The following is an 11,973-nucleotide window of genomic DNA, read 5'->3' on the forward strand; positions in this document are numbered from 1 at the left end:
CCTGAAACCCAACACACAGAATTTAAGCCTTTTTAACAATAGGCCCAAAGGCCAATACAACGTTCAAGGCGTATAAATGAATATGGGCCGATTTTATCTGATGGTCCAAGCCTTGTTCATGCTTGAGCATACGAGGTCTGTTTAAATATCCCCACATCTATTGGTAAAGCCGAACCATACAGTTTACAAGGATGACTCGATCTCCATAACACTTGAAACATTTTTTAATAAAAAAACAAAATCATACGGGCATTAGACTCGTAACGAATAATACCTCAAGTAAATTGGGTCCAATTTTCTCGATACCGGTCACCTCCTTATATATTTTTCCCGTCCTCTGCGTGGCAGTGTGGAACTGGGAGGTGTAAATGTTCAAGTGGAAGAGAAAACATTCTCTGAAGTCATTCATTTTATTGGTCTTCCGAAGTCGGCAATTGCTGCCACCGTCCTTGCGGGCCCATCTCCCCCACATGCCCAGTATACCACACTGCATGTCCAGCTTTTCCCCTCTTTAAATCTAAAATATCCAAAAAATAAATAAATAATTCTTCATTTTATAATTTAAAAAATAATTAATGTAAAGTTACTTGAAGATCGTAGTTCGTAGTCAATTTGAACTTGGCTTCTCCAATCATTCAATTATCACTGAAATTTGTGTTTTCCCGAACTGGAAAAAATGTCGTAATGCGGTGTCTGCATCAAAAAGGGTAGCTGCACCCATCTATACATATATACACATTTAGCTGTCAGAGCATCGTGATTCATATAATTATCATATATTATAAAGATAGATAGATACATGCATTGATTGATTGATCTATAAATAGTCCCAAAGATCATTTCATGATCATATATATATATATATCACTCAGTGACAAATCACCATAAGGACCACGTCTTAAACTTGGCCAAATGATCTTTACAATTAGAGCCATTCCATGAAGCTAACAGACTATGTAACTGATGAGGCAATAGGAAAAAGAAAACATATACGAAATGTAGTGGGAGATTTTCCCAACAAATGCATATATATATAGGAAGCTACGAATGATGCAAGGTTGGTTGAAATTGCATACGATAGGAGTCAATGTTATATATATGAAATTATAATTTCAAGACCATGAACCGACTTTAAGAAACGTTGAAGAGCCAGATGTCCCTCTTAGAAGCGAACATGACCCTCCAATGATACTTGAGAAGGGTCATATGGCCTTCAATTCATGAGGAGCAAAAACCAAAAAAGAAACAAGGTTTATGTTGGCCTTCTGAGTTCCATTTTCACTTACAGTTTAATATTATTGTCGCCTCATGCCGAGTTTTAACCCGATTTATTATGTCGTCAGATGAAAAATTTATGTGTGCATAAATCTGATAACTCAATTATGAGTCTTTGTCGGATGTTTAAATGACAAGCTTATATGATATAATCATCTGTTAAAAAATATTATGGGAATCTCAAAAGCCAAACATACATATATTATTATTATTATTATTATTATTATATATATAGCAACGTCGCTCATTCTAATCCACTTGCGCCCACTTTTCTTCACAACTTGCATTAATCAACAATATATTATATACACATATATTTTTGAGAAAGCTATTGACCTGATAATAGTTACCTAAAATGATGGATCCGTTTGGTAGAGCGGTTGGATTGATTTTCAATATTAACGGAAAAATTGTGGAAAAAAAACATAGCTTAAAGCTGTGAAATATGCTATGAGGTGTTTAGTGGATTAAAAGCTAACTTAGCGAAAAGCTATTGAGTTAAAGTGTTATAATATTAAATTAAACGATTTTTATATTAAATTTAACATAATAAATGTAATTTTTATCAAAATTAATTTTAAGCATAAATTATTAAATATTTTTATAAATTAATAAAAAGTTTACTATTAAATTTAATATTTTATTATATTGTTTATATTAATAAAATATTATAATATGATACAAGTGGGAATAATTATTTTATTAAATATAAAGTAGGGCAACATTTTAAAAAGTTAATAAATTTTTTTTACAGTAACAATGTTAATATTATTTTTATTTAAAATTTAATAAATTAATAAAAAAATATTAATATAATTAAAAGTGAATAAATGTTTGAAGTAAAATATAAACTTATTATTGTTAAAAAATGTGTCACAATAATCGGGTCCACGTGAAATCAAGCTTGTTAGTGTGAAATCAAGCTTCACAGTCAATAATGGGGCCCATGTGATTGGAAAAAGAAAACGAAAAATTAAAAAACGTCATTTCCACTGCATAAAAAGCTCTTATACAGAGCTTATTGTCTGATAACGGAACCGCTATCCTATAGAGAGCGGTATAGGATAGCGGTTTCGCTGTTATCGCTTAGCGGAGACGTAGTGGTGGATGCCTTACCATTTGTCAAACAAGCGGGATATCTATAAAACAATTCCCCAACTCTCATTGGCCAAAAATATTAATCAAAAAGAAAAAAAACTATATAAAGAGGATAATTGCTGTTAGTAGGTGCATGCATATAATTGGTCAACTTGAGCTGGCAAATATTTGTCCCACACGAAAGCTTTCAAAACTTTGGTATCACTCTATTAAAAATATTAGTATAGTGTATTAAAATATTAAATAATTAACCCAACCCAGAGGCTTGGAATTTGTCATGTTTTTCTTATAATTAAATGAATGAAAGCGAGCGCAGGTGAAATCCGCGTCACGCCCTTTTCTTTTGTCTTTGTGTTGGCCACACTTTGGTTTATAGGTCATAATACCAACAATACCCCTGAATGAGATGTTGACACTTGACAGTTGATACCGCACAGATCCAAAAATAGGTCAGGCTGGGGAGCATCTCAGCCCACCCATATGTCACCTCAACCTAGATTTTTCGATACAGCCTAACAAGTCCGGAAACTCTATGTGATCAAATATATTTCGAGGTTTGGAAAAATACTCATTACAGAATATGAAAGAAGTTTATAAGATATATAGGAAATTCACCCCCGAAAGAGAAAACTCTGAGTATCAAGCAATGTCAATAGTTTTATTGTCTACCGAACTGACTTGAGTTCCGAAGCGTCCCCTAAATGCATCTCGGGGACCCCAAAATTCACTTTCTCTATTGTGAAAATACAAAACAGTCACCCCTGATCTTTAGTCTGATAAATTGATACGTTAGTAGAATTGAGCTGCGGATTACTGAGCAGTGGTAGAGTATATTCGATTTTGAACGTCATCAAGACGCATAGGGCTCGTTTGGTTCAATGTATTGTGATAGTAATTGTAATCCATTTACGAGTAATACAATTGTGGTAATGTCATTACAAGGTAATCATATTAAGGTGTTTGATTTATAAAATAGAAATGTATTCCATTTTTTAGTGTTTTCCAAAATTACCCTCCTATACATTTACGTATATTAAAAACATTATTGAAAAAATCAAGAGCTAGTCTTGAAGCCTGGCTTGGGCCCGATCCTAGACCCCGACATGACCCGGAGCCCTACCCGATCACGGCATGACCCTATCCCGATCTTGATCCTCGGCCTAATCCGGTCCCGATCCCGAATCTCGACATAAACCAGACTCGATCCTCGACCCCTGCAAGACCCGAACACCGACTCAATCTCGAATCTCGGGCCTGACCATGGCCTGATCCAGGACCCCGCAAGAATCTGGTCCGATCCCAGACCCCGGCATGACTCGGACCCGATCCCAGACCCCAGCTGACCCGGACCCTGACTCAATCCCGGCTAGACCAGGGCCCGATCCCGATCCTCTACTTGACCCAGGCCCAATCCCTAGTCTTGGGCCTGACCATGGCCCAATCTCATAACCATGCCTGACTCGGGCCCGATCTCAAATCCCGGACTTGATCCCAGATCCCGGGCATGATCCTGTATGCGGGGCGTGATCCTGACCATAATCCCTACCTCGAATCTTGACTCCTATCCTCTATCCCGGATTCCAAATCCTTGCTCGGATCTCGATCTCGACCTTGATTCTAGATATTCGATCGCATCTCGAGTCTGATCCTAGATCCCCGCCTCGATCCTAGATCTCGACCTCAATCCTGGATCCTGGCTACGACCTCGATCTCGTATCTCGAACACGACCAGACTCCGTCCCAAAGCCCGGCCCAGGCCTGCCTAGGGTCAATATGGACTTTAATATGTAAAGATACAACTGTAAATAATTTATAATTATTGGGAATATATTTATCCAAGGAACAAATATTTGATTTTGTAATCATAATACAAAATTTTAGATGGTATTTGGATTACTGATTTTTATAAAGAATTTTATTACCAAATAATTGGATTACATTATATTTTTAAAGTAATGGATATCAAATATTATAATGTGATGTGAATACAATTATCATTACATTACATGAATAATCAAACCGGCTCTTAGGATATTTTTCTAGAAAACCCCGGTGGCGGGGATGGATAAGGTTTTTGAGTCAACAACAATCATATAGCATGACCGTGGTAAAATTTAAAAATTGATGCCACAACGATAACAAGCAACAAGTGGGTGGTGGTGGGGTCCGTGGGGAACAAACCAAAATGTACGTATATATATAGTTATATACATATAATATGAGATGAAGTGGAGAGTCGATAAAAAAAAAAGAGATGAAGGGGAGAGAAGGTTCCGTGGGGTCCACCCTAAATGCGGCGAGACGCAGCACTGCATAAAGAAAGAAAGAAAAAAACAATTATTATTGTATATTTGGGTGGTGAAGGGGTGATGATGTGGAACCCACCACTTCCCAAGATAGGAGGAGAGGATGCCCTCAAGTGGAGGAAAAAAAAAGTTTGAAAGAAAGAAAAGAATAATACTAATAAAAAGAAGGGCCCAAAGAGACGCTGACTTGGGCCTACTGCTTTGCCTCTTATTGGGTTATAAAGAGACGTAGAAATTCTTCAGAAATGAACAAAAAAATGGTGGGGCCCAACAACTACTACAACACAAATCCATCCTGGATACCTTCTCTATCTCAATACGTCTCTCTGCGTCCACCAAAAGCCGCCTATCCCTCCAAACAAAAGCCTTGGATACAAGAGAGGAACAACTCAAAGTGTTTCTTTCAAACCTTTTCTTGTGTATGTCAATATAAATAATAATAATAATTTAACATTTGTTGTGGATAACCATGGAGAGATTATTAGAGATGTCTTTTTTTTTTTAATAAGATAAATAGATACCATTTGTTCCATCACCTAAAAGTAATTACGGAACATTTAGTTTATAATTGAATGAGTGTAATTGTGAGTTTAAGGTAACCATCATCATATTTGCTAGAAAATAAATAGCAAATGTGAGTATAAGAATTTTAATTGAATGAGTGTGAGCATGAGTGAGTTATTTGTGACATTAGTATGAGATAACCATGATCACATTTGGTGGGAAATAAATCGTAAATGTCAGTGTAAATGTCAGTGTAGGAATTTTAATTGAATGAGCGTGACAGCAAATGCGAATGTAAGAATTTTAATTTATAACAATTGTAAAATAATTTTTTTTTTGGCATATTAAAATTCATCTCCACCACGTTGTAGAATATCATTTCATCCTCTAAAATCCAATCAAATAGGAGAATAGGTGATTCTCACCATTTAAATGAGAACCAAATGCCCCGTTAGGAATAGTTATAGAGACGCCCCCTATTTCATCATCTCCTTCACGAACTTATCATATTAAAACGACACTAACTTATTCATGAATTAGTATAACGAAAAGAAAAACTAGCCCTGCCTTTATTAATGTCAAACATTAATTGCTAGACATAGAACCAGGAAGAGAACATAAAAAAGAAGATGAAGAAATAAATTAAGAAATACCGGCAACCCTCATGTTTCTCTCTTCACTGTTAAGCGAGAAATCCAGTGCCGGTATAATTTCCAAAAACTCAAAACAGTCCCCTTAAACAGAAGAATATTACACCAATCTACCATTGATAATTCCTGTGTGAACGTCAGATTCACCAAAGAAAAATGAAGAGTTCTCTTCAAACAAACAGGTTAAGCAGCTTTCTATTCCCTCCTCCACTGCTGAACTGGTCGCCCAATCCACTTTCCAAGCACGTTGTGGCCACCGACTCATCCGAATACATCGATGGCGTCCCCGGCCGTCCGATTTCCTGCTTGTGAGGGGAGAACTTCGCTGACAAGCGAAGATGCAGATCGTTCGGTTGCGTCAGCGTTGGAGATTCGACGGTTCGATTGCGCTTCACGGACGCCATGGATCTCGGACTGGAGAATCGACAGTTGGAAGTCGGACTCGGATCCTGGAGCTTCCACATGTCCGTACAGGCCACCTCGGAGGCCTCGTCGGACGCAGGAGTCGGAGATCCTCCACCAGAAAGTAGCTCCGGAATCGGACGCAGTGCACCGCCGCGTAGGACAGTCTCCACTGCCGCCTCACAAATATGCCAGTTCCCTGTCCATAGCAGCCCAACGGCGCCGTTTACAGGGTTTACAGTTCTTCCACACGCTTCAAACAGAAGGGACTGAAACAAAGCTGAAACAGAGAACAATCAAAAACAAGATTAGAACAAGCTAGCAAGCAATCGAAATGGAATACAGCACTAGAAACCCAAAATCACAAAATATAGCAGTGGATAAGTACCGGGACGCTGGTTTTCCGGGACGGTAGAGATGAAGGACATGAGACCAGCGCGGCCGAAGAACTTGGCGACGAAAACGGTGGCGTGGCCTTGTGATTCGGGGCTCTCGATCCACTGCAAAGACGGGCGTAGAATACACGACTCGCTGCATCCCTTTCGCAGAACTCGGCACCCGTTGCAACTCATCTTCCTCTGAATAATACAGAATTCTTTTGGTTCCTAAACACAGATCACATGAACACGGAGAAGAAGCGATTCAAGATTTTGCGGAGAGAGCGTTCTCGTTTGTTGTTGCAGTTGCTTTGGATGCAAGAAATTAGAAATGGATTGTTTGGGTAAAGAAAGAAGCAGAGAAGAAATAGGGAGGAAATTAAGCTCGCAAGGGATACGAAGGGAGAGACTTATAAATGCATAGAGTGAGAGAGAGAGTGTGTGTTTGGGTGGTTAAACTTAAGGGGGCTTAACTAGGGTTAACTACTTAACCTATTTTGGTAGTGGCCTAGTGGGTGGGACCGTGGCCGTCGGTGTATGACGTTGTGTAGTGTGTGTTTCGTGTTGGGAGGACTGAGGAGGGAGAGTAAAAAGATTCCAAAAACTTGGGCGTGAGCGGCTCCGTGTTTCCGCGATTGGTTGTCCCTCCACCGTTGGATGTGTTTTGGTGGATATCAAGGAAGGGATGGGATTTCCTTTTCATTGGGCATTTTTGTTTTCTTTTTTTTTTAAACTCAAAAGTCGCATAAAGTTACCAGCGTGAGTTCAACGTGGTAATGTAATTTTTGGACCATCAAAAAATTGACCAAATCAAACTCGTTTACAAAATGTTCAAACATTTCAATTTTAGAATTTAAAGTTGAAAACATTTCAATGTACACGTTCAGATAGATTTTCAACTATTTTCGACAATCAAACTACTAATGTGACATAAAAAATTAATATAAAAAATATATCTTATTAGTGAGAAATTTCCTCATGCGTACATATTCGAACAAGCTAAAAAATCATCGCTCCAAAAAGAATCCTAAATGTCAATTATCATATATGAACACGATGAACAATCCAAAACAGTGGTGATGCTGCTTATATGCAAAGCACACAAATCTCCTCTGCCCTCTAAAATGGGTCATTAAGGATCACATAAAATTTATGTTAACCAAATATATACATCATGCTAATGCTGCTTATATGCAAAACACACACACAAATCTCCGTGCATTCACAACTTATCCATGTATTTTACTACTTCCAAGTTCCAAGTTCTAAATTATCATTTAATAAAAAGGGAAATATTGAGATTTCTGTTTTCTGGGATAGAATATCATATAAACTACCACGATAATATTGATAAAATATGAACTAGCTTTATTATTCTCCTACTAAATACATGTTATCTCTTCAACCTAACCTATTAAAACTAAGCCTCAAAATTAATTGTCAAAGAAAACAAAAAGAGGGTCATATATTGTCAGTCTTACCCACCAAATCCACCGCAAGATTCTCCTTAAAACCAACATGTAAAATATTTTGCATGTGAAAATGGTGGGTATCAATGAAACATATAAGTATTTATTTCGACCGAGAATCCATCCAACCCAATATGTCATTTGAAAAATTGAGTGAACGTAAATTTTGGACTGTAATAACAGTTTGCATTACTCTGACGATAGGTAAAACTAAACCAAAGTCCATGCAAGTCGAGGTCTGAAAGTGGGACAAGTCAAAAAGACCATGATTCTACAAATAAATATCTCAGACGATTGATTCGAACTCCCATCTTTGAACACAGTAATTCTTAAATCCGAAGATACGATTAAGTAGGCTACTCACAGTGGTTAAGTAAAATATTAAATCATAAAATAAAAAAGGAAACCATAGAATATTAAAATTGGTACGTCAATCCTAAGTGTATGTACATGTGGACGTGAAATTAAGCTGGCGCGCGTGATAGAGAACAAGACCTAATTGAGATGTCCGTGGTCCTCCCCAGACGTGGCGTCCTTATCCGACTTTCAACTTCAAACATGTCACCCTCCTACAGCCCTAGAAAGACAGATATTTTTGTGTCAATGGACTGTGATTTGTTTGTGATGTGCAATAAAATATATTCTGGTAGGTCGTAATAGCGGTGAAGTCATTAAAAAATTATATAAAAATTCATTAAATAAAAATCAAATTAAATATGAAAAATACATGAAAATCATGCACCGTTCAAATGAATTTTTCGATTGAGACAAAAAAATATTATTTTATTTTATTTTTCTAGAAATTTTAAGTGGCTCATTTTTATTACAGCAGGGGGGTCGTTGTAAAAACGAAAAAGAATTACAGTAGATTTTGAGCACCCGAAGATGTGACCTTAAAAGATTGCATATCTCAGAATGTGATTTGCCCAATACTTTATTTTAGATATTATTGAAAACAAGAACAAAATTTTCAATACAGAGAATTTGGGGAAGAGTACATATCCGGTGTGTGTTAAGTACTGTTAAGTAGGCTGGTCTCCATTGAAATCAAACATTGAGTAGGAACTTCACCAACATCATTAAAGGATTGACCCTTATTTTAATATACTGTTTTCCACATTTGAACGTACTAAATGTGACAAAGCTAACAAATAATTGTGTCTGATTAGTGACAAATGATATGGTGTTAGCCTGTTAGACTGGTGATAAAATGTATGTTAGTCATGCTCTTCCATTAGGATTGATCAATCATTTCCAGTGACATGAGTTCACACATCAATTTTTCATGGATTTACTTGACATGCGTAGTTTGTGAGCTACTACGTAAATCCGAATGGCCGGTAAAACCAAAAAAGAAGAGTGGTTGTGGGTCCCATTGGATTTTTTTTTTTGCCTGATTAGTGCTACTTACCCTTAAAAGGAGCTTTGAAATAATGGCATGTATGGTTAACAATGTCAATGGCTTCGTTGCTGCTTGCTTGCTCTTCTATATTAACTACAGTCTTTGCCTTCTTTTGTCTTATATATACACTATTCAGCCAAACATAATACACCACAGAGTGCAAACCTGCACAGGGTCTCTCTCATTCTCCACATATAAATACACAAACCGTCTGGTAGTATTTCAACATCAGTTGCCATTTGGGTCGTTGTCCAATTTCACATACAAGGATATCTTGCTACAAAGTTCCTGAAGCAAAATGCTTGCAGTATTTGGTATTCTGTGTGTGTGTATACATATATATATATATTCATACATACAATTAATCTAGTGAAGTCATTGGTGTAGGCAAAAACGACTACAACAGCTGGTTGACATTAGCCATTAAATTTTCGTATCCTAATTCAGGTATATGAGATTCTCTTGGGACAAGTGATGGTACACCATTTTATCACTCAATCAAATATTTTTTTAGGGAATCGATAATGACATAATATTAGTTTATTTTTCAAACATCCTATATAGGCTTAAACTCGGATTGTTAGATTCACGCTCAGAGAAGTTTCTTACCTAACAACATGATAAGTTGGGCGGGCCAAAATACAGTGTGTGGCCACAAAGGTATTGCACCCAGTGAAAATCGAACTCATGTATCAGAAATCCACACCCCATACAATATTGTCCATTTTGGATTATTCGGTTCTGACAATATTGTCCACTTTGAGTTATTCGATTCCGGTGGATATAAATATCGAATCCACATGACTTTGTTCCTACTTAGCCAAGCTATTACTGGTCAAAACCTAACTCACTGGGTCAAAGCCCAGTTACTATGAGTCAAAGCCTAACTCACTAGGCTAGGAAGAGGTATTGTTGTAATGGTAAAGGTGGGCTTGCACATATATAACACTTGGTTGGGTTTGTCCTTAACATCATGATCTCCTGAGTCAACATGGTTTGACCCCAAAAAGATTCAACAACTAGCTAGGCTAACTATCACCCAACTAATTTCAAGCAATCAATCAGTTAACTCGTTAATCCATAGTCCTATTATGAACAGAATGTAGGGACCATTTGCATAAGTAAAAAAAGAAGAAGCTAAAGATAGCAACAATTTTTCTGTATGAGAACAAACAAGAGCCTAAATCATCATCAAGTGCGGGCAATATATCTTAAGATTCCGATTTGTGGGGTCATTTGGTATGGCAACTTGCATTAGCAAGATTTGAAGGCAGTGGTACTTATCACTTATCATATCCAATTCTTTGGTTAATTCAACAAATCACATATGTATGGCCCTCAACCTAGGAATTCACATGGCATCTGTTTATGGTACAAGTTGTCGATTTTTCTGGATTATTACGTCAAAGAATTTGTACCCACTTAGAATCAAACAAGACAGCACTTAGATTAACTTAGATGACAAGATAATTTAAAAGAAAAAAACAGTCGCTCAATACGGATTGGCCATGTATATATGTACGGCACCCAACTAAGGTATCGTGTATTTAATTTCAAAAACTAATATGACTCCCTCCAATTGAATCCGTGACATTTCGGAGGTGAGTACTCATTTTCCGTCCTCTAAGAGATCATGGGTCCAAGTGAAAGGGACATGATCATTTTTTGAAATAAAATACATAATACTTCGAGTTGACAAATCTTCTTATATTGCAAGTTCTTCCTATATCTTTCCGCTCTTCCATTTTTTGCTTCTAGCTTCTACTGCAAATAACTACATATAGTCCATGTATCAAACAGAAATAGACAAATTTCTAATGAAAAAAAAATAATCTCAAAAGAGTCACATGATTTATTATGTTTTTCTAGAGAAGTCCATACCCTCGTACATACTAATAATATTGTCCACTTTAGGTAATCTAATTTCTGTATATACATTAAGCCTCCATTTACTAACAGGCCGAAACCTAACTCATTGAACATGCCCAACTACTATAGATCAAAACTCAACTCATTAGGCTTTGTTTGGTTTTATAAACCACACTCGGTTGGGTCTTCCAACCAATATAGGATTCTTAACATTTTCATCTAATCCATATATTTGCAAACTTCATTCGGATCATCCAACTTAACTTTTTTCTACGTACATGCTTACTTTGAATTAAGAAATTATTAACACAATAGACCATGGTTGTCAAATTCGTACGATTCACGATTCGATTCATATGATTCATTTCGACTTCGAGGTAAAACGATTCAAATCGGACCATGAATGGTGAAGTTTGATAAATCCATCGATTTGCGATTCGATTCATACCGATTCAAGCGATAGGCAGGATTCCAGAGATTGAGAAAGACGAATGATTCGATTTGACAACCTTGCAATAGACCTCCACTAAGACTTTCTAGTATTAGAGGCTTTCATAGGTTAATCACACTTGCCGTAGAGTAGAATAATGACGTAGTCGCCCTTGTCTCATATGGGGAAGG

At 36.9% G+C, this 11,973-nt stretch overlaps 1 protein-coding gene across 1 annotated transcript; it reads right to left on the bottom strand.

The window, feature by feature from the left end:
* Window positions 1–5,723: 5,723 nt before the first annotated feature.
* LOC120011750 (LOB domain-containing protein 38-like) lies at window positions 5,724–7,010 on the bottom strand. Its single transcript, XM_038862860.1, has 2 exons — window positions 6,624–7,010; window positions 5,724–6,515 (listed from the first exon to the last, which is right to left on the bottom strand). Exons 1-2 carry the CDS (start codon window positions 6,805–6,807, stop codon window positions 6,004–6,006), a joined length of 696 nt encoding a protein of 231 aa, XP_038718788.1. The 5' UTR covers window positions 6,808–7,010; the 3' UTR covers window positions 5,724–6,003.
* Window positions 7,011–11,973: the final 4,963 nt, after the last annotated feature.

Source organism: Tripterygium wilfordii, chromosome 13 (assembly GCF_013401445.1).
Source record: "Tripterygium wilfordii isolate XIE 37 chromosome 13, ASM1340144v1, whole genome shotgun sequence".
Lineage (NCBI taxonomy): Eukaryota > Viridiplantae > Streptophyta > Magnoliopsida > Celastrales > Celastraceae > Tripterygium > Tripterygium wilfordii.

Bases quoted from the DNA above. Each gene is read 5' to 3' on its own strand.
- LOC120011750 (XM_038862860.1), bottom strand. From the start codon at position 6,807: ATGAGTTGCAACGGGTGCCGAGTTCTGCGAAAGGGATGCAGCGAGTCG. The intron at 6,516-6,623 runs GTACTTATCCAC...TCTCTGTTTCAG, and splicing joins CCCGGAAAACCAGCGTCCCG to CTTTGTTTCAGTCCCTTCTG.